The 23028-nt window shown below is 38.7% G+C and overlaps 3 protein-coding genes across 7 annotated transcripts; 2 read left to right on the plus strand and 1 right to left on the minus strand.

The window, feature by feature from the left end:
• Window positions 1–880: 880 nt before the first annotated feature.
• Window positions 881–13500, plus strand: LOC112166312 (protein PHOTOPERIOD-INDEPENDENT EARLY FLOWERING 1). 4 transcript variants are annotated; one of them, XM_024303117.2, is made up of 20 exons: window positions 881–1141; window positions 2462–2542; window positions 2692–2799; window positions 2938–3018; window positions 3133–3221; window positions 3355–3485; window positions 3586–3647; window positions 4586–4721; window positions 5095–5346; window positions 5425–5498; window positions 5584–5715; window positions 6058–6096; window positions 6461–6529; window positions 6647–6709; window positions 6813–9882; window positions 10298–10362; window positions 10443–10513; window positions 10785–11568; window positions 11762–12312; window positions 12563–13500. In XM_024303117.2, exons 1-20 carry the CDS (start codon window positions 1082–1084, stop codon window positions 13002–13004), a joined length of 6360 nt encoding a protein of 2119 aa, XP_024158885.1. In that variant the 5' UTR covers window positions 881–1081; the 3' UTR covers window positions 13005–13500. The 4 variants fall into 4 exon arrangements, with proteins under 4 accessions (XP_024158885.1, XP_040362639.1, XP_040362638.1 ...); XM_040506705.1 differs by having other exon boundaries at window positions 5449–5498; XM_040506704.1 differs by having other exon boundaries at window positions 5104–5346.
• Window positions 13501–14227: 727 nt separating this feature from the next.
• Window positions 14228–19314, minus strand: LOC112165868 (DEAD-box ATP-dependent RNA helicase 10). Of its 2 annotated transcripts, XM_024302569.2 has the most exons (13): window positions 18977–19312; window positions 18715–18838; window positions 18559–18628; window positions 17915–17977; window positions 17478–17552; window positions 16948–17067; window positions 16708–16749; window positions 16555–16629; window positions 15857–16003; window positions 15610–15747; window positions 14938–15049; window positions 14776–14864; window positions 14228–14609 (listed from the first exon to the last, which is right to left on the minus strand). In XM_024302569.2, exons 1-13 carry the CDS (start codon window positions 19116–19118, stop codon window positions 14487–14489), a joined length of 1320 nt encoding a protein of 439 aa, XP_024158337.1. In that variant the 5' UTR covers window positions 19119–19312; the 3' UTR covers window positions 14228–14486. The 2 variants fall into 2 exon arrangements, with proteins under 2 accessions (XP_024158337.1, XP_040362123.1); XM_040506189.1 differs by lacking the exon at window positions 16555–16629 and having other exon boundaries at window positions 18977–19314.
• Window positions 19315–19465: 151 nt separating this feature from the next.
• On the plus strand, window positions 19466–22854 carry LOC112165867 (pentatricopeptide repeat-containing protein At3g24000, mitochondrial). The gene has a single exon (XM_024302568.2). The coding sequence runs from the start codon at window positions 19797–19799 to the stop codon at window positions 22605–22607; it is 2811 nt and encodes a 936-aa protein (XP_024158336.1). The 5' UTR covers window positions 19466–19796; the 3' UTR covers window positions 22608–22854.
• The last annotated feature ends 174 nt before the right edge of the window (window positions 22855–23028 follow it).

Genomic DNA, 23028 nt, shown 5'->3' on the forward strand with positions numbered 1-23028 from the left:
GGGGTTACCCACAGATCCAACCCAGAAAAACTGCCCCATGAGCCCTCCGATTTCACTCGCGCTGGCGTCCAAAATTAGGCACAAACCGACAACCTCAAGAGAGACCCGCAACCACGAAGTCCACCACCAACCCCGGCAACCAGAACTGAGCCTTCTCCTGACAGAGATTACGATCTCCTCCACCACCTCCCTCTACTTGCGACGGTCCAGGACGAACCCCCTATCACCACCTCAGCCAACTCAGACAACGAAGCCCGTCCAACGACAACGTCCCGTGGACGCACCGTCGGACGGAGAGGAGGAGAATTTTTTGAAACCCTAGTTCTTTGTTTGCGCCGTGGTTTCTCTTTCTTTGAAAATAATCATATATGTTATTCACAGTATTTTTAACGGAAGGATTTGTAATTTATTATTTCATCCGTGTAATCCTCATATTGAGTTGATTATAGTCATTTGGTTTCTAAGAGTCAATAATGATAGTGTTATAACATAATTAGTGTGACATATCTATGAAAACTCTTTCAAAAAGTGTTAAAAAAATTTAGTTTAAGCTCGCGAGAATAATTTTTTCATACTGAATTTTGATCCAAGGACAAAAATGAGGTGTAACCATTTTAAATCTACACTTCCAGAAATTAAATATTTTTAATGGGTTGTTACCATTGTTTCAATCCATGCACAAAATAGTTTGCAGTTCAATTACGTTTCCTAAAAGAGAATGGAAACGTGATTCAGGGAGTCGGGACTCGGGACAGATATGATTCCATTGATGAACCGACGTCGTTCTGATGGTAATTGGGCCATTAGACTACATCTTACACCCAGGCCCAAATAAAAGTATGCCCAAACAGAATCCAGCCACGTAATCAAGACCAAACCCAAAACGCAACGCCGCAGGGAAATTTCAGAGGGCTTTGGGAGAGACGGAATCCTCAGATAGAAGAAACCAAACGAGCTCCTCCAGAAAAAAGAGAGAGAAAGAGATAGGCACAGTGAGAGCAATCGGAGAAGAAGCTCCACGGCGGCGTTGATCGGACGGTCCAGATCCCCCGGCTTCTGGATCTGACGACGACACAGCACCATGGCTTCCAAAGGTCCAAGGCCGAAGCTCGATCACGAACCCAGGCCCAAGCGCCACAAGGTTGGCTTCCCGCTATCATATTCTGCGTTTTTTCTTTGAATTTTGAGCATTACTAAGCTTAGAGCAACATTAAAACCCCCACTTTTTTGCTTTCTGGAGAAGAAAATGGGAGCTTTCCAGTTTTTGCTTCACTAATGTGCCCTACCGAACTTGTAGATAGTTAGGTTAGAATTAGTTTTGTGCTGTCTTCTCATTTCCTGAACTGATATTGCAGCACGGTGATTTCGAATTGTTAATTTTTATAGGATTTTTAACCATAACTTTTTTTTTTTTAAGATGAAAACATTAAAATTTTTGGTGCTGTTTGGTAAACAAAGTTCAGTGTGCTTTCTGAGAAGTCCGAATTCATAATTTTTTTTTTTTAATATGGAAAGAACAAGCTCTATGTCACTAGAAAAACTCATGTACTAGTTATATGTAAGTATTTAGAGTAACTGACTAAGGGTTCTACTGATTTTATAATTGGATTTCCTCGAAATGAAAAAGAGAAAAAGAAAAGAGAAATTAGGGAATGTGGCCACATACTGTGTGAACCTTTGATTTGTTACGAGGTTTATAATTGAGATTATGGACGTACATGGAGTGAGAAGTTGAAAAGGATGACTAAGCTGAAGTAGAGCAGCCTTTTATTGGAAATGTTTTGGCCACAAATGCCATAACCGTGTGGACTGATAACTAGGGATAGGAATGCGATAAATGATGAAGTGAAATCATAGCCACCTTTCGGTAATTAGTAAATTAACAATATTTGGGGAGACCTCTTGAACTTTTTACCCGTTTCTTGTCTTACAAATATACAACATGCTAGTGTTGTCTTGAGAACAGTTTTAATTAGGGCCTATGTGTTTTACAATGTTGATGATGAAAAATAGATCCTGGAAGATTTACTGCTTATAAGCCTCAGCATGCTCTTATTTAGATTCTGGAGAGTCAAATTTGCCAGGTTATAGCAATAAAACTTCAGGAATAGGTGCTACTCCTTCGCATAGTATTTTTAGTTTATTTTGAAAAAGAACTCTTATTGGAGTAGATATGATGACATGGAGTGAGCAGTACTGGTTTACTTTGTGTAGGAAGGTGTACCTAATTTTCAATAGGAGTGTTAGAGTGAAATGGTGTAAATTTGTTTGTTCAGTTTTCTCAAAGAAAGTTTCAGATGCTAAAAATATGTTAAAGCTTATGTCTGTAATATGAATACATGTCTGTGCTCCTTGGTGATGACTATATTCTATATGCTGAAAACATTCAGTAGTTTGAATAGATTGTAGCAATCCTTCTGTTTATTCTTGACTCATTTTTGTACTAACATGAATGTGGTAGGCCCTTGAAGTTGCAAATGAACCTCGACGGCCAAAAGCTCATTGGGACCATGTTTTAGAAGAGATGATCTGGCTATCAAAGGTAGGCATTGAAGATTGGCAATTTCTGTTATAAAAGAATTTTTTTTTCATCTGCTTTTGTTATTTTTCTTTAGTTGCTATATTTTGAAACTTTTTGTATGCTATATATCTTTTTATTATTTCTCTGCTCATGTAACTAGTTGTTATCAGGACTTTGAGTCGGAGAGAAAATGGAAATTGGCTCAGGCAAAGAAGGTTGCTTTACGAGCCAGCAAAGGCATGCTAGATCAGGCTACAAGGGGAGAAAAGAAAATGAAGGTACTGACTTTCCATCACTGTTGCAAAAAAAAATAGAAAAGCTTCTCATGTTACACAATATGGGTGCATATGATTATTGACTGACATGTTAGATTTCCTCTGATATTTTTCTAAATTGTGACATTTTATAATGATCAGGAAGAAGAGCAACGGATGAAAAAAGTTGCACTTAATATTTCAAAGGATGTGAAGAAATTCTGGCTGAAAATAGAAAAACTGGCAAGTTTATCTTTGCTTAATTGACCTAGTCTGCAATCTGATTTGATTTTCTTTAATTCAGTAATTTCTTTATAAGTGCGCCTCTGACTGTACATGCTCTATACTGTAATCTAGGTGCTTTACAAACATCAGATGGAGCTTGATGAGAAAAAGAAAAAGGCGCTTGATAAACAGCTTGAGTTCCTTCTAGGTCAAACTGAGAGGTTAAGAATTTTCCTCCTTGGTGAATTGCTATATTCTGAAATTTTACTTGTATGGTGCACATCTTTTTGATTTGTGCTATACTCCATTACTCCCTTTAGACTGAATTGGCACTCTGCTACATGAAACTTCCAGGTACTCAACAATGTTGGCAGAAAATCTTGCGGACAAGCCTGTGCAGCAATGTTCCACACAAGATCAACTGAGTATTGAAGGCACAGCTGTGGGCGAAAATGATATTAGCAAATCAGCAGAATTGAATGTCGGTGAGTTGATTGTTGTATTTACACTGCTCTGATTTCACTTACCTAGGTGGCTTTCTTTTTCACTTTGTCAATGGAGGATGATTTTATACCTTTTAAACAGAACATCAATCAGATACAGCAGATGGTGATGATGATTATAATATGCAATCTGATGACGGATCAGTAAGTCTATTCTTCCCTTCTCTTTCCTTTGTTTGGAACTGAATTTGTTGGTAGGGATCAAATTAATAATGGAAATCAAGTAAGGAATTCTATGATGTTTTCCATGGTTGGATAATATCAAGGCAAAAAATTAAGTTACAGGTTTTCAACGTCTGCTCTGGAGAAACTGATAAATGCTTGCTTGTTTGAAGACATGGTGTGAGATTGGCTGCAAAAAAATATTATTTATCAGACTAGGAATGATACAGTGCTATAAATAAGGGAATGAAATAGACCTTTGTGAATATAAATGAATAAATGCCGGCGTTTTAATTTCATAAGCTGTGTAGTATCTGCTGAGTCAATGGTAACTCGTGATACTTATTGGTTGTCTGTCAATCACAACATTGGCCACACTCCCCAGTACTTAGTATATTGAAGTAGATCTGTGTCACCCTTTGCACATGGATATCAGTCAAGCATGAAAGAATCATAGTTGGTCGAGTACACGATCAAAATATTGGATTATCCTGTGATGTAGTTCATCTGTCTACTAAAAGGTGCAATTGAATTGTGGTGGGGAAACCTGTGTAAAATCAAATGAAACCTTACCATGATGAAAAAACTTGCATACATTTTGGGGAAGAAATCTCTGATCACAAACAGGTCAGGAATCAGATAACATACAACCTTTGTTGTCAATGTTTTCAGCCTCAGTTTCTATTAATTTGGGTTGAAATGTTATCAAGAGTATGCAGCTATCTGTAAAGTTATATGACCTGAATGTCTACTACCAAAATTTGTAATTTAATAAGCATGTTTGCAAAGGCTGCCTTTCTCCTATGCATTGATGAGGTAGACTGTTACCCTATGTGAATTTAGAAAATGCATTGATTCTGCTCTTTATATGTAGTTTCTATTTTTAACAGATGTTTTCCTGCATGGTGATGCTGTTTTAGGGAGATGATGAAAACACGATTGAGGAAGATGAAGCTCTTTTTACTAAAGAAGAAAGACGGGAAGAATTGGCTGCTTTACAGAATGAAGTGGATGTTCCACTCGAGGAGCTACTCAAACAATATGCTAGAAAGAAAGGTGTGTGGCTATTGTTTTGCACAAGTATACTTTATTGATTTGGGCATTTTTGCTAAATATGGTCTGGAACATTTTGAATAAAATTGATAGGGAGCTAGGTCTATGTGAGAGCTTAGTTTCCCAGGATTCATAATTGGAAATGGAGTAAAGCTTATCTTCAATACCTTCTTTAGCCATGTACCTTACTAGTTCCAACATATGATTTGGTTTTTATAGATTAATAGCTAATTACGATGGCTATTTCCATTCTCTTTCTGCTGTTTCAGAGATAGGGAGTTCGATTTGTCACCGGTTTTACAAAAAGTTTCAGATTTAGGTATATAGATAGTAATCATGATCTTTTAACAAATATTTTCTGACATGTGGACTTCAGTTAACACAGAAAGTAGTCAAGAAAAGGATGAAGATGATGTTGCAGAGATGACTTCTTCTGGGGAAGATGATGGTATATCTCCTGAAAAGGGTGAAGATGACACTGAAATGACCTCAGTGGGGAAAGATCATAGTATGAGTTCAGAAAAGGGTGAAGATGGTGCAGAAGTCATGTCTGTGGGGGAAGATCATGATATGTGTCATAAAATGGGTGAAGTTGGCGCAGAAATGACCTCATTGAGTGAAGATCATGGTATGTGTATTCAGTTAATTTTAATATTTCAGGGTATATCTTTTGATTATATCTTAGGAGGTGAGTGCATTTATGCAGGTGAACAAAACTATCTTCTTATAGCCAGTAAGACTGATAGAAGCAGCCCAGATGTTTTTACCGGTCGTCGTTGTGTAAGTTGTATGTGTTTATAGTTTTCACTGCTCAGTTCTGCAGCATCTGAAGGGTTTGGCATGATAGATATTTTTCTGATTACAGGTTGGAAGTAATGGTGTGACTATTTCAGAAACCCATTCATCCGAAATTAAGATTGGTGAAGCCAAAAATATTTCAGAAGCGTCTCTGCAGTCTGCCAAAGGAAATATGCCATATGATTTTGATGATGAACATGTAAGAATGCAATTTCTTAGATGTTAACTTCCATCTTTTTCTGTTTAGCGACATTCTCGTATATCAATGTGTTTTATCTGATTGGGACCTTCATGTCTGGTGAACTCATTTCTGATTTATCTCTTAGCATGGTATGTTGCAAACACCAATTACTTTGTAGCCTTGACACTTGTTATGTTAATTAGACAATGTTATTGTGGATTTCAGATGTATGCATTTCCATTACTTTCCTTTTTTTGGTTCTAATCTCTTTTCACCTATATGTTTTGTATTTCTATCACTTTCCTTTGTAAAATGAAATTTGGCACGACCTTTTTGTTGACTTTTTCTCAAATTTTGTAGGAGGATGGTGACTTCATTCTTGCTGCTGGAGAAGAAAAGGTGGGAATGGTGGAAACAACATTCTTGTTCTCATGTCTTTGGTTCTCTTCTGGTTTGATTTATCTTACTCAGTTTCCAGTCTGATATTGTAGTTGACTGACTTGCTACCTTTATTTAAAGTAGGTGGCTGGTATTAAAATACTTCATATCTAGTCTCTCGAATGAGTTTTATGATTCCTGCTTTTCATAATAAATAATGATAGAACTTGTTGGAGAGAGTGGATATAGAGCAATATGTTCTTTTCTTTTGTATTTTTTTTTTTTTTTGAATTGAATATTGTGGTTTTTGTTGTGTGGATAGTAAGTGGTTTTCATATTGCTATGTCCAACAGCCTTTTTTTACTGATTTGAACTCGATACCCAGGATGATGAGACAACCATATTAGAGGAGGAGGAATTGGCAAAAGCAGATACCAATCATCCCATGGATGAGGTATGGAGTCAAAGCCTAAATACCTTTTATGTGCACATAGGAATATTGGTAAAATCATTCGGCTTATATACTTTGTGAAGTTGCTGATCTTTCCTATGGCTTGCTGCTGCCTTTCAGATTGCATTACTGCAGAAGGAGAGTGAAATACCGTTAGAGGAATTGCTTGCAAGGTATAAAAAGGTATGGGTTGATTATGTGCTTCTGCGGTTGATTATGTGCTTCTGCTTATTTGTTAGTTGTCCACATCACATTTGATTTTGTTAAATCATCAACCTGTTTTCAGGATTTGAGCGGTGATGAAGTTGCAGATGGGGAATCTGAATATGGTTCTGCTTTATCAGAGGGATTTACGGATTCTCCATCCCTAGAAGATTCTGAACTGAAGCAACATGTTTCTATCAATGAAGATGTTGACTCTGGTGAACACCAGCCAGCTCTTGATTCTCCAACTGAAGAACATAGGGCTTCAGAAGGAGGAAGTGATAGTGAGAACAGAATCGAGGATGCAGCTGCTGCTGCAAGATCAGCACAGCCAACTGGAAACACCTTCTCCACAACAAAAGTCCGTACAAAGTTCCCCTTTCTTCTGAAGTTCCCTCTTCGTGAGTATCAGCATATTGGTTTGGATTGGCTTGTAACAATGTATGAGAAAAGGCTGAATGGGATTCTAGCCGACGAGATGGGGCTAGGGAAGACAATCATGACAATCGCTTTGCTTGCACACTTAGCCTGTGAAAAGGGCATATGGGGCCCTCATCTTATTGTGGTCCCAACCAGTGTAATGCTCAATTGGGAGACGGAGTTTCTAAAATGGTGCCCTGCTTTCAAAATCCTGACTTATTTTGGAAGTGCAAAAGAGCGCAAATTGAAGAGGCAAGGCTGGCTGAAACCAAACTCATTTCATGTCTGCATAACAACGTATAGACTGGTTATACAAGATTCAAAAGTCTTCAAGCGTAAGAAATGGAAATACTTGATTTTAGATGAAGCCCATCTGATTAAAAATTGGAAGTCGCAGAGATGGCAAACACTTTTGAACTTCAATTCCAAACGACGCATTTTGCTGACCGGTACTCCTCTACAGAATGATCTCATGGAACTTTGGTCTCTAATGCATTTCTTGATGCCCCACATATTTCAGTCTCATCAGGAGTTCAAGGATTGGTTCAGTAATCCAATATCCGGGATGGTTGAGGGGCAAGAAAAAGTAAATAAAGAAGTTCTTGATCGTCTACATAATGTCCTCCGCCCATTCATTCTCCGCCGTTTGAAACGAGATGTGGAGAAACAGCTGCCTATGAAGCATGAGCATGTCATATACTGTAGACTTTCCAGGAGGCAACGCAACTTGTATGAAGACTTTATTGCTAGCTCAGAAACACAAGCAACTCTGGCAAGTACCAATTTTTTTGGAATGATAAGTATAATAATGCAACTTCGTAAAGTGTGCAATCATCCTGACTTATTTGAAGGTCGTCCAATTGTCAGTTCCTTTGATATGAATGGTATTTACATGCAACTGAGTTCTTCAATATGTTCAATGCTTTCGCCTGGACCATTTTCTGTGGTAGACCTTAAGGGATTGGGGTTTTTATTTACTCATCTAGATTTTTCGATGTCTTCTTGGGAGAGTGATGAAGTTAAAGCTCTTGCTACCCCATCAAGTTTAATTAAAGAGCGTGTTACCCGGATTCATCTTGAAGATATTGGTGGATTTAAACATCGTAAACATCACAAGAAGATGCATGGTATGAATATCTTCGAAGACATCCAGAAGGCACTCATGGAGGAGAGACTAAGGCAAGCAAAAGAACATGCTGCAGCCGTTGCGTGGTGGAATTCCTTGAGGTCTGATAGAAAACCTATATACTCAACGAGCCTGAGGGATCTTGTTACAGTTAGACATCCTGTTGTTGATATTGCTCATCACAAGGCTAACCCTGTGTCCTATATGTACTCCTCAAAGCTTGCTGATATAGTTCTTTCACCAGTAGAACGCTTCCAGAAAACAATTGACCTGGTTGAAAGCTTCGTGTTTGCAATTCCAGCTGCACGAGCTGCCCCACCTGTATGCTGGTGCAGTAAATCTGAAAGTTCTGTGTTTCTGCAACCAACTTATAAGCAGAAATGCTCTGAAGTCTTGTCACCACTTCTGTCACCATTTAGACCTGCAATCGTCCGTAGACAAGTATATTTTCCTGATAGGAGACTAATACAGTTTGACTGTGGTAAGTTGCAGCAGCTTGCAGTTTTGCTTAGGAAATTGAAGTCAGAAGGTCACAGAGCTTTGATATTCACTCAGATGACGAAGATGCTTGACGTCTTGGAGGCTTTCATCAATTTATATGGTTACACATACATGCGTTTAGATGGATCCACTCCGCCTGAGGAGAGGCAGACTTTAATGCAGCGGTTTAACACAAACCCGAAATTTTTTCTTTTCATATTGTCAACTCGTAGTGGAGGTGTTGGTATTAACCTAGTTGGGGCAGATACAGTTATCTTTTATGATAGTGACTGGAATCCTGCTATGGACCAACAAGCTCAAGATCGTTGCCACCGGATTGGACAGACACGAGAAGTTCATATTTATCGATTGATCAGTGAGAGCACCATTGAAGAAAACATCTTGAAGAAAGCAAATCAGAAGCGTACTCTTGACAATCTAGTTATACAAAGTGGGGACTATAACACTGAATTCTTCAAAAAGCTTGATCCCATGGAGCTGTTTTCTGGTCATAGAGCGCTTCCCATTAAGAACATGCAAAAGGAGAAAAATCACAACACAACTGAAGTTTCTCTATCTAATGTGGACCTGGAAGCTGCACTAAAGCATGCAGAAGATGAAGCAGATTATATGGCATTAAAGAAAGTTGAGCAGGAGGAAGCTGTGGACAACCAAGAATTTACTGAAGAAGCCATTGTGAGATTGGAAGATGATGAATTAGTGAATGAGGATGACATGAAGGTTGATGAACCCACAGATCAGGGGGCTTTGATGATGATGTCTTCAAACAAAGACAGCGGAATGATGTTGAATGGGAGTGATCCTAATGAAGAAAGAGCTCTCACTGGTGCTTGTAGGGAAGATGATGTGGACATGATGGCTGATGTCAAACAGATGGCTGCAGCAGCCGCAGGACAAGAGATCTCATCCTTTGGAAATCAGTTACGTCCGATAGATCATTATGCAATTCGTTTTCTAGAATTGTGGGACCCAATAATAGACAAGACTGCAGCAGAATCTCAAGTTAGATTTGAGGAGAGAGAGTGGGAACTGGACCGCATAGAAAAGTACAAGGAGGAAATGGAAGCTGAGATTGATGAAGATGAAGAACCTCTTGTATATGAAAGTAAGTACCTCATAGTTTTTTTTTTTTTTTTGGTGGTAATTGGCTCTCTAATGAGCTTGTCACAAGGGCTACTTTGTGATATGTTTCATGTGACTGGACCCCAATCTTCAGACTTAGACAATTTTTTTATTCTCTAAAACTAATTCTTTCCACCAGGCTCTTATAAAATCTGACAAAAAAAAAGAAAAAAAAAAGAAGGTTGTTTCTTCCTCCCAACGACATCTTTGACCATAATTCAATTTGTTAAAGCTCTCATTTGTTCAGTTGACTGTTTACTTCATCATTTAGTGATATTGCATCATCTAGTATCTGCAAACCAATGCTTTAATTGTGTGCAATATGGTACTCATGTTGGAGTAAGATCCATATAAGTGCATGTTTCAACATTAGACTAAACTTATGTGTTGTCTCGTAGCATGGGATGCTGAATTTGCAACTGAGGCATATCGGCAGCAGGTTGAAGCCTTGACTCAACACCAGGTCAGTGGATGTTTTCAACATTTATATTGATTATACTTCTGACCATGTAATAATATATATGCTTGTGGAACTTTCAACAGTTGATGGAGGAACTGGAATATGAAGCCAAGGAGAAGGAAGATGAAGCAGATGAAAATCTTGATTCTCTGAGGTAAGCTGTCAACTTGTACCAGTCCAAAGTTTTTTTCTCTCGTTTTCTTGCAAGAAAATGCTTGTCTAACATCCGCACACTCTCCCACAATAATGCCTGCATCTATAAAGATGTCTAGGACAACATTTGCAAAGATACAAGTTCGGTGATTGCCCAACTGTTAAAATGAACAAATGAGGAGCCCTCTTATTTCATAGTAGTGATACTAACAAAATTGGGAATTGTGTTTTAGGTAAATAATCATTTGTTAACCTGTTGTTCTTGGTAGCAGGTATGGGATGCCAAGTGATCCTAAACCCAAGCATAAGAAGAAATCGAAGAAAGCAAAATTTAAATCTCTGAAGAAACGGTCTCTAGCTTCTGAGCTGGAACCTGTTAAAGGAGAGCTGCAAGTGGAACCTATGTTCATAGATGAAGATTATCTCTCTAATGATGTGTTTTCCTATTCGGATATTGAATCACCTCATTCAAGTGTGCAGAAAAAACGCAAGAAGGCTGAATCTAAACCAGCTGGTGAAGATAAGATTTCAAAGAAGAAGTCTAAGAAACTGAAGAAGTCTCATCTTGAAATCAGTACTTCAGAGTTTGATACTAGTGTCTCCTCAGTGCAGCATGTTGAAGCTTCAGAGTTAAAACCATGCGAGAGTGTGGTTGAATTCGAGCATAAACCAATCAGTAGAACCAAAATGGGAGGGAAAATATCCATCACTGCCATGCCTGTAAAGCGAGTTCTAATGATAAAACCAGAGAAGCTAAAGAAGGGAAACATTTGGTCTAGAGATTGTATTCCATCACCGGATTTTTGGTTATCACAGGAGGATGCAATTTTATGTGCTGTGGTACATGAGTATGGCCCTTATTGGAGTTTGGTGAGTGAGACGCTTTATGGTATGACTGCTGGTGGGTTTTATAGGGGGAGATATCGCCATCCAATTCATTGTTGTGAGAGGTTTAGGGAACTTATCCAAAGATATGTTTTCTCCGCTCCAGACAATCCTAATTATGAAAAGGTCAACAATATAGGATCTGGAAAAGCTCTTTTAAGAGTAACAGAGGTACATCTTAGTTTTCTTTTGAAATTTTCCTTTTACACTTGCTGAATTATACATATGAATGTTTTGTTATCTTCATAGGCATTCATAATTTTTTGTAGATAGTCTGATGAAAAGTTGTAAATTATCATGGGTCTCCCAACACTATTAAATAAAAGGAATAAACAGGCGGCTCATCATCTTTCTTTTATGTCAGGAAAATATTCGAATGTTATTAAATGTTGCTGCCGAGCAGCCCAATACAGAATATTTGATTCAGAAACACTTCATTGCCCTGCTATCCTCTGTCTGGAAGATGGCATCTCACAAAGACGGGAGACAAAATCTCCCATCTTCTGGGAATGGTGTATATTTTGGCAGAAATTTTTTCAGTTCTTCCAACCAAATTTCTCGGACTTCAGTGAAGGAAAACACAGGAACCATGAAATTTACCCATTTTGGACAGGGTGCCAGGTTGGTAGCAGCTGCACTTAATGATGCCAGCAGCAGGCGAGGGGATGAGTGTGTCATTTCTCCCAACCCTAGGAAAAAATCGTCAACCGATGCTGAACAGTTGGATATAACTCTGGAGTTTCAGGCACAAAAGGATGACTCCACAGATCCATTTCCATCTGTTATCAATTTATCAATATCTGATATAGGCCCTCCATCAGAAAATAAGGCAACGGAACCGTATCTTCTCAGAGATTCCTGTAATGACTATTGCAAAAGCACCAGTGATGCAAATGTGGCTGAGAACCGTTTCAGGTAGCGCGTCTTGCAATAGAGAATCTAATGCTCTTGCTGTCTTAGCTGTTGTTCAAAATAAATATTTCTTATAGATGCAACCATGAGTACAATTTCGCTTGGACCAAAAATGAATGACTTGCAACCTTGAATCCAAACACTAGCCTTATATGTGCAAAATAAACATCTATCATATAGATGTGTAAACAATTGCTTAGCAGTTTCTTAAGTACTGGGTGACTGCTAATATAATGTTCTGTCCTTCTTACAGGAATGCAACAAGAGCTTGCGATGAAGATACTATGGGGTGGGCTTCATCGACATTCCCGACATATGATGTCAGGTCTCGATCAGTGTCAAAGTTACCTTCCTCAGGAAAGCACAAGCTTGTCTTCTCCGATCCAGTTAGACCTTCAAAATCCAAGTTCAGAAAAAATGCAGTAGAGCATGGTGAGATGCGTCACTTTCTGGCTGAGCATGTATTCCCACCCTTGCCAATAGCTGCACCGCTGAATCCCAGTCCAAGGTTCGACCTAAACCTACCTGTCAATGAGGATATTGAGACTGGTGATATGGAAAGCACTTCCCATTCTCAGGTGGTTGAGCCTTCATTTGAAGAAAGCTTTGGAGTTCTCCCACATGAATATGTTCCTGAATTGCTTTCAGGCCTTGATGACTGTTCATTATTGCCAGAATATGATGACATTGCCTAAGGTAAGCTGACGGCCACAACCACAGAAGTTTTGTGCAAGGGTGGTTCAGATGAAGCACTTGCTATGGGTGGAGTTCTGATCTAATTTGGGCCTATCATAGCGGCAGATGCATTTGGGGGATTTGATTCCTGTCGCATGCTGAAAACTAGTGGGATGATCAATCTGAGCAGTGCTATGAAGGTTCCAGGATCAGGGAAATTCAAATTGTATTATAAAAATTTTGTAGTCGATTTTTAGTTTAGGGTATTTATTTAGGGCTTCCATTGAGACGTCTGTAGTTGTATGGGCATATTTTCTCCATGAGAAGTAGTGAATGAAATTAGTGCACTAGAGTAATATGGAAAGTGATCACTGTCAAGCTTGGTTATTTGTTAGGGTTGAATGGATGTCAAGCTTGGGTATTTAAAATTTGTCTTGTGAAGTCTCGAGCAAGATGAATACTTACAAAAAAATGAAATTTAAACTAATTACACTGTGTGAGCACAGAAACCATGCATTGTTATTGAAGTTGCAATTTACGTAGCATAAATAACAAAGCTAGTAGTATAAAATATTTGAGAATCTCGTGATAATGGTAGGAACCTTGCATCCACAACAGGGTTCCGGTTACTTATCATTTTTTTTTCTCTTTAATTTTGGGTGGCTCTTTCCGACCATGTGATGGCATTGCCGACAAAAGTATGTTGACACAAAATGCAATGCGTCCTTTTTCATTTTATTTTTTTTGAGAGCATTTTGCCAATGAATTTGCAAATGTGTGTATGCTGACAAAAATTCGCTGGTAAAAGTGTGCCGGTTAGAGTGAATCCTTAATAATTTTTTTTTTATTTTTGAGGAACTTACTGATGAATATCTGATCAGCAAAGATGTGATCCTTTTACTTAATTTGATTAGGGGCTTCCGCCGATTTTTTTTTTTTTTTTGAGTAACTCACCGATGAATATCTTATCAGCAAAGATGTGATCCTTTTACTTTATTTGATTAGGGGCTTTTTCCGATGAATGGATGATTTGGCCTCCCAACAAGGTGCATACCTAGGAATTGTGGGGTCGAATCTAAGAAAACATTGAAGCATTTGTAAAACATAAAAAAAATATTAAAAAATAAAAAATAACATTGAAGCAACAAGAATTTTGTGTACTCGTGTATCTGTTACATGCTACGGGAATCTCAGAATCTTGTCTTCCGGTTAAAATGATTTTGGTAGTGTTATACAATACAACTTTAATGAACAATTTCATTTTTCCCGTGGAGTACACATCGTACGAAGAGGAGAATAAGCATTAGTCCCTAGTATCATAAGCTGAAACCAAACTAGTGAGAAAACACAATTGAAGAAATAAATTGTCTAATTTCTTGTTCCAATTGAAAAATAAAATGTCAAGTGATGATCATTTTTTCTTCAGATACACAAATGTTAAGATGCTACGCTACAGAGAAAAAATTCCATTTTGTCAAAATTTGGAAGAGCTGCAAGCAATCTCATCTTTTTGTGAACTTTTTGGACTTGACATCCTTCTGACCTAAATACTTTCCAATATCAACATCGTCCTCGCCTTCATTTCCTCCTCCCTTCCTCTTCTTGCTCCCTTTTTCTTTTAATTTCTGGAAAAGCCAAATGTAGATCACGTCAACAAACAATAAAAAGCTGATTGATCATGTGGATTAATCAAGAGAAAAAAGATGTACCCAATGACCACCGGGATAACCTCTAACAAAAAACAATCATTGTAATTAACAGCTAAGGATAGAAACCCAGGAAGAACATTACCGAGGTGGCCAATCTTTTGGCCTCTGTGACACGTTCTAAAAATTGAAGCACCTCCACTTCCTGAGCAGGAAATTCAGGTAACTTTTTGCCTAAAAATTAACAAACCGTAAGCCTTCAAAACTCTCCGTTAGTGTCAAAACATACAAAGAAACTGGAGCCTACCGATAAGCTTTTCTATCTGTATATACCACTCCAACTCATACTGATTTACTAGTGAGATTGCTACCCCAGATCGTCCAGCACGAGCAGTTCTTCCTACTCGATGAATATAATCCTGCGACTCACTTGTAGTTAGAAAACCAGGCGACAGTATTTCAATGACACAAGTACTAAGCAATATTTTTTTCTTCAACCATTTTTCCTTTGAACTACCTAAATTGTTTTGAGGATGCATGATTTTCAAACTCATCATAACATGGAAAAAGGTTCAGAATACCAGGGAGATAAAATTTCAATAAAGTGGGAAAGAAATAACAATAATTCAATTCCACCAGTAGAATCCATGATACGTTGGGGAAAGAAGGACAATAAGGCTGTATCAAAGACATTACTACTACTGTCACATGCTGGTGATAAGTTTCATAATTGTATTTGAGTGCAACAGAAAGTGCTCTCAGTAATACCACAACTACAGAAACTAGGATAACTTTAGACTGGTATAATAAGGGGATCCAGATCTTCCCATTGAGTTACAAAATGCAGCTTCAAAGTACACGGTATAGTTGTTTTAAACAGCATCAACTCCTCAACTAAGTAGCAAACATACATATTAAGACCCTGACACAAATGACAAACAACCGGCCCTACACTACATTAGCAAATAGAAAGCCTCACCTTAGAATTTGAGGGAATATCATAATTAATAACCATATCCACTGATGGAATATCCAATCCTCTACTTGCCACATCAGTGCAGATAAGTACATTACACTCTCCAGCTTTAAACATATTTAAGGCACCAAGTCTTTTTGACTGCCAAAAGGATGACACAAACAAGGTCAGATAAATTCCATAATATCAACCAACTGAAAATGCTTCAAAATGAGTAAAGACTCGCAAGTGTTAATTCAGTGTAACATACCTGGCTCATATGACCACTTATAGGGGTGGCTCTTATGCCAAGATTTCGAAGCATCGTAGCCAATAGGAGTGTTGCATCACATGTACGAGTAAAAACCATAGTCGTACATTGACACTTCTCGGTCAGAATATATACAAGATAACAGTCCTGCACGCACAAAAGTAGTGAACTTGAGTTTATACCAAAGGGAGTTGGACATTATACAAAAACAAAAACAGCAGGAACTCCATGCACAAAGTAAAACTGCAAGCCACATTATCTGGCATTACATCTGATTTACAGTGCACAGTATATTTCAAATGCTCAATAAATGCTTGATATTTGTCTGTCTTTGTAGCACCATTGCTCCCTACAACCACCATTCATATCTGATTACAAAAGTCACTCATGCCATTCCCCTCCCCAAGCACCCACACTTTAGATCTAACTATCAATTCAGGATGTTCAGCAGATATATAAACAAGTCCACTTCAGTAGCTATAATTGCCAGAGGATCCACAAGTTCCTGACATCTGTTTGAATGTAGTGTTTTAGATTAGACATATTTCTGTACTCTTCTGAGCAATTATTAGCAGCACGCTGACCCCTAATATACTTTACTTATGAACATGAGAGTGCATATGACATCTAAAAGAGTACAGGCATATCATAAAGGATTAAAAATACTAAAATTAGAAGAAAAACAAAAGGGAAGAAACCTTGTGCTGGGACGGCAGAAAACGATACTGCTGCTTTAGTGTATCAACGGTAGAATATTTAGATGCTACTTCAATCTGAGATAACTCGAGAAATTAGGTTTCAATTTGAGAGAAATTTGTGGAGAATGAACATGTTGCAGGCTCTCATCATACCTTCACAGGGTTCCTTAGACAAGCCCTTTGCAGCTTCTTGACCTGCAATTTTATAAGCGCAACTCTTTTAACTCATATAAAACAAAAATATGTTCAAAAGATAACTTCTTCAAGGATGGTAAATGTCCAATCAACCTATCACTTTACAGTGCGTAATGTCCAGCATTTGATGGTACAAAAAGAAAATAATATCAGTAATACATCCACAACTGTAGATTCATTCAAATTGTTGAATCATACCTTTTTAGTCATGGTAGCAGAAAACAAATATGTTCTCCGTTCGCGAGGGATGACTTTCAGAATGTCATCAAGTGTCTTTTCAAAGTCCTCATTAAGCAATCTGTCTGCCTCATCTAGAACCTGATCAATTGAAAGTAAAAGGTTTCTTAGCATTTCCAGACAAGTATGAGATATGGGATATCTGAGGTCATAAGAGAAGCTAGACAACTTGATTTAGGGCAATCATAAATAACAATGTCACTTTTCTTAATGGATGGGAAAGAAGGTGAGATGTAGTCTAGGAAAATGAAAACAGGCTATTGTAATGACATAAAAATTCAGCAATAGTACAAATTATGCAGAGTCTCTTATTACTTTTAATTTTTCTTGCCAGTCAGTCTCCTTTCACCCTCTTGGTATTTACTTTCTTCTTTAAACAATCTTCCTCTGGTTCTAGTCTACATTGAATATGTTCATACCATCTATTCCATCTAAGTTGAAATTGCATCTACAACAGAATAGTGAAAAACATCGGATCAATGAGATCTTACCAAATACTTCAACGTGCGAAGAGAAAATCCTTTTGTGTTGGATACATGATCCATGAGGCGTCCAGGTGTAGCAACCTTCAAGGGAATATAGCAGTAAAAACAACAATAAGTACCTAACAAAGTTATCACAATTGTCAACTTACAGAAATTTCTATATCCTTTACGGATATTCCTATGTCGGCACAGAAATACCTACAGATCTATAACAAATTAAATTATGTTTTCTATCAAGAAAATATATCATATTTAAAAATTTATTTAAAAGCGTTCATAGGATAATAAAAGAACAACATAAAGACAGACTTCATTAAACTATACCTTCATTATGAGAAATGCCTAAGTCAACAAACCAAGATTCTAAAAAGCCCAGACATCCAAGTAAACTATAGTACAGATTTTAAGGAAATCAAGCCTCGACTAGAAAAATAAAAACTTACAATAATGTGTGGCCTCTTTGCAAGCATAATAGTCTGTTGGACCATATCCACTCCTCCAACAAGCTGAAAGGATTAGGTAAACGAAGCTAAGCAGCATAAACAATGATTACATATACATAAATCAATAAGAAACTATGATGCAACCATATTACTGGGTTAACTTCCACAGCTTTAGACATGATAAGGTTATCATACACTAACCCAAAAACATAGAGACTCTAAATTGTTCATAACTGTTTGTCCTACATAAGAAAAAGCTACAGGATAGAACTTGAGCCACTACAAACCAACCACAAGAAGCCAACAACGCCACTCACTGAACCAAATACAAAAAAATCATGCAAACAACTAATATAGAAGCACTTGAAGCAATTAAAGTTATGCACACAATTTGATTTCATTTTCCAGTGAACTACAGAACTAGGAGAAATACACTAAAGAACCACCCATGTGCCTCAACCTAGAAAGTACACACACTAGCAGAAGATTGCTTGCATCAGAAAAGCATTATGATGAGACAAGGTCAGACACTTAACGCAAAGCTAAGTCGGGTTATATAGACACTACAAGGTACATCCATTATATTCAATCAATAAAAGCACATACAACCCTGAGCTACAACACTACAAACACGAAATGCTCACCACTGCGGACTTGGCACCAAACTCATACCCCAAAGCTTCAAACTGCTCAGAAATCTGAATTGCAAGCTCCCTGCAGATTATGCAACTCACATTAATTTCCCAAAAAAAAAAAAAAAAAAAACACCAAATGGGTATCTTTTGAGCTGAGTACAATACCTAGTTGGGGCGAGAACGCAAGCAAAAAATGCATGAGGAGAATCAATGAGAGCTTGCAATATGGGAAGGGCAAAAGCAGCGGTTTTACCCGACCCGGTTTGGGCGAGTCCGATCAAGTCCTTTCCTTTAACACCAAAAAAAATCAATATTCACAATAATCAGTGACCACAAAATCAATACTTGAATTTGAAAAATTCGAACTCGAAAAACCGAAAAAGATTGAATCTTTAGGGGAAAATGAAGGAGGGGAGATTGAGGGAACCTTCTAGGGCATGAGGGATTGCTTCGACTTGAATAGGGGTAGGGTTTTGCCAGTCCAGCTTGGCAACGGCCTCTACCAATTGGTCGCAGAGCCCCAAGCTCTTGAAGGTCTTGACCTCGCCGTCTAGTTCGTCGGAGGCCATTGTCGAATCAATGGGTGTTGCAGAAGAAACGGCGCAATTGAGGTCGTAGGAAGATGGGGATTGGGTCGACAGCTTTGGCGGTGAGGGTTTAAGGGTTAAGGCGCAAAAGAATTGGGCTAATTCTTTTTTTTTGATATGTAGAGGTTTAGCCGTTTAGGGGTTTGGGGCTCTATAGGTATATCCTTATGGAGAGGTTGGTCCGAAGCCCTAATATTAATTGGAGAGGCTGGATACAAAAGCCCTAATATTAATTGGTCCGAAGCCGAAGAAAAAGAAAGACATGAATGAAATTAAAACCTGATGTCACTCTCCCTCTACACATCCAAGGTCCAAGTTTGATAGTGAAGCCTGAAGAAGCAAAACGCAGAGCTGGCTAGCTCCTGCCGAAAATTCTCAGCTCTCAGGCTCCACCTTCCAATTCCAAACCCAACTTCTCACCTCCCCATTTCCACACGCAGAACCTACCTAAACCCAAAACCCATCTCCCTCCAATGCCTAGAACAACCCCAAAACCACGGCACCCATCCCCTTTCAGACCACCCCAACCCCGAAATCTCATGCTTTCCTCAAAAGGGTTTCTCCCAAATCACCCAGGAAACCTCTGGCAAATCCCTACACGCATTGTGCGTAAAGGGCATTGTGCCTCTCAGAGCGTTCTGCTCAAACACTCTGGTAAACATGTACTCGAAATTTGGACGTATCGAATATGCACGTAAGGTGTTTGATGATATTCCTGAGAGAAATGAAGCTTCTTGGAACACGATGATGTCGAGCTATGTGAGAGTGGGGTTGTATTCCGACTCGGTTAGGTTCTTTTGTAAGATGGTTGGCTGTGGTGTTGGGCCTAGTGGGTTTGTCATTGCTAGTTTGGTTACTGCGTGTGATAAGTCTGGTTCTATGTTTTGTGAAGGAATGCAAGTCCATGGCTTTGTGGTGAAGATTGGGTTGTTGTGTGATGTGTTTGTGGGTACTTCTGTTTTGCATTTTTATGGGACCTATGGTGTTGTTTCGAATGCTAGAAAGGTGTTTGAGGAGATGCCAGATAAGAATGTGGTTACTTGGACTTCTTTGATTGTTGGGTATTCAAATGGTGGAGATTTGGGAGAGGTAATGAGTATATATAAGCGTATGAGGCGTGAAGGAGTGTGTTGCAATGATAACACTTTGGCTATAGTGTTTAGTACTTGTGGGGCGCTGGGGGATGAGTTATTGGGTCAACAAGTTCTTGGAGTTGCTGTGAAACTTGGACTGCAGACTAGTGTTTCTGTGGCAAATTCGCTCATATCCATGTATGGTAGCTTTGGTAATGTGGCCGAGGCATGCTATGTATTTGATCATATGGATGAAAGGGACACAGTCTCATGGAATTCGATTATTTCTGCTAATGTGCAAAATGGGCTTTGTGAAGAATCATTACGGTATTTTCATCGTATGCGGCATGTTAATAAAGAAGTGAATTCTATAACAGTTTCGACGTTGTTGGGAGTCTGCGGTTCCACAGATAAACTGAAGTGGGGCAGGGGAATTCATGGACTAGTGGTGAAACTGGGGATGGAATCAAATGTTTGTGTTGGCAATACTCTTTTAAGTATGTATTCTGAGGCTGGAAGATCTGAAGATGCTGAATTAGTTTTCAAAAGAATGATAGAGAAGGATATAATCTCATGGAACTCCATGTTAGCATGCTATGTTCAGAATGAGGAGTCCCAAAATGGCCTCAAACATTTTGCTGAAATGCTTCGGACAAGAAAACCAATAAATTATGTGACTTTAACAAGTGCATTGTCTGCCTGCTCAAATCCGGAATTTGTAGTTGAAGGAAAGATTCTTCATGCTCTAGCAGTCATTGCAGGCCTACAAGACAATCTGATAGTCGGAAATGCATTAGTTACCATGTATGGAAAGCTTAGTAAGACGCTTGAAGCAGCGAAGGTGTTGCAAACAATGCCCAAGCGAGATGAAGTTACTTGGAATTCTCTCATCGGTAGTTATGCTGAAAACAAAGAACCAGATGAGGTAATTACAGCTTTTAAACTCATGAGAAAAGAAGGAACTCCAGCAAACTACATTACAATAATTAATGTTCTCGGTGCTTTCCTGATTCCTAGTGATTTACTAAAACATGGGATGCCCATCCATGCATACATAGTTCTAACAGGATTTGAATCAGAAAAGTATGTGCAGAGTTCCCTTATTACGATGTATGCTAAGTGTGGTGATTTGAACTCAAGTAATTCCATATTTAGCGGACTAACTGTCAAGAACTCCATTGCATGGAATGCAATCATTGCTGCAAATGCTAACCATGGCCTTGAGGAAGCTTTGAAACTTGCTTTGATGATGAGAAGAGCTGGAGTGGACTTTGATCAGTTCAGCTTATCTATCGCACTTTCTGTTAGTGCAGACCTGGCTATGTTGGTAGAAGGTCAGCAGCTTCATGGCCTGGTAGTTAAGCTTGGTTTTGACACAGACCATTATATTACAAATGCTGCGATGGATATGTATGGAAAATGCGGGGAGATGGAAGATGTTCTGAAGATGCTTCCCTCACCAACCATTAGGTCACGATTATCATGGAACATCATGATATCATCGTTTGCCAAACATGGGTGTTTCGAGAAGGCCAGGGAGAGCTTTCATGAAATGGTAAGTCTGGGTGTGAAACCTGACCATGTCACCTTTGTCTCACTTCTCTCTGCGTGCAGTCATGGGGGTCTCGTGGATGATGGTCTTGCATACTATAATGCAATGACTACAGAGTTCGGTGTCCCACCGGCAATAGAACATTGTGTGTGCGTAATTGATCTTCTTGGGCGATCAGGAAGGCTTTCTGAGGCTGAAAAATTTATTAAAGAAATGCCAGTCACCCCAAATGACCTTGTGTGGCGGAGCTTGTTGGCTGCATGTAAAATTCATCGCAATTTGGAATTAGGGAGGAAAGCAGCAGACCATCTTCTTGAGTTAGATCCATCAGACGATTCAGCTTATGTTCTTTTCTCAAATGTTTGTGCAAGTACTGGAAGATGGGAGGAAGTAGAGAATGTAAGGAGGCAAATGGGTTCGAGAAACATAACGAAAAAGCCAGCATGTAGTTGGGTCAAGTTGAAAAGTGAGGTGAGTAAATTCGGGATGGGAGAGAAGTCTCATCCACAGACACAGCAGATTTATGCCAAGTTGGGAGCGCTTATGAAGATGATTAGAGAAGCAGGCTATGTTCCTGATACAAGCTACTCCCTGCAAGATACCGATGAAGAACAAAAGGAGCAAAATCTTTGGAACCACAGTGAGAGAATTGCCCTTGCTTTTGGGTTGATCAATACTCCAGAAGGTTCACCTGTTAAGGTCTTCAAGAATCTTCGAGTCTGTGGTGATTGCCATTCTGTGTACAAGCATGTTAGTGCAGTAGTTGGGCGGAAAATCATATTGAGGGATCCATACCGGTTTCACCATTTCAGTGATGGCAAGTGTTCTTGTTCTGACTATTGGTGAGGTCAAGAGGAGCTACCTAAAGATCCTCAAATACACAGTACCCAGTACCCAGATAGAGGGATCAAGGCTAATTTGATACTAGGCATAGGATAGGTTCCAAATCCCATATCTTCTACATCTATTGGGGTTAGTATAACTTGGTTGAGGTCTAGTTAGCCGTTTAGAGTAGGAGAATGCCATCATTTTTTGTACCATCTAGAATAAATTTTAGGAACAGAAATTGACATAGCATATTTACCAAGCTAAATTGTGAACCTAAATCGAGCACCGACAGTCCTTTACAATGAATTTTCTAATCCTTAACATGAGGTCCATTTTTAATTTCTTTATATCGATCACCCCATCAAAGAGATTTTATCCAATGATTTAATGTTATAAAGAAGGTTTTCATAAACAAGTTGGATTTCAGTTTCATTGATAC

This window comes from Rosa chinensis, chromosome 5 (genome assembly GCF_002994745.2).
Source record: "Rosa chinensis cultivar Old Blush chromosome 5, RchiOBHm-V2, whole genome shotgun sequence".
NCBI lineage: Eukaryota > Viridiplantae > Streptophyta > Magnoliopsida > Rosales > Rosaceae > Rosa > Rosa chinensis.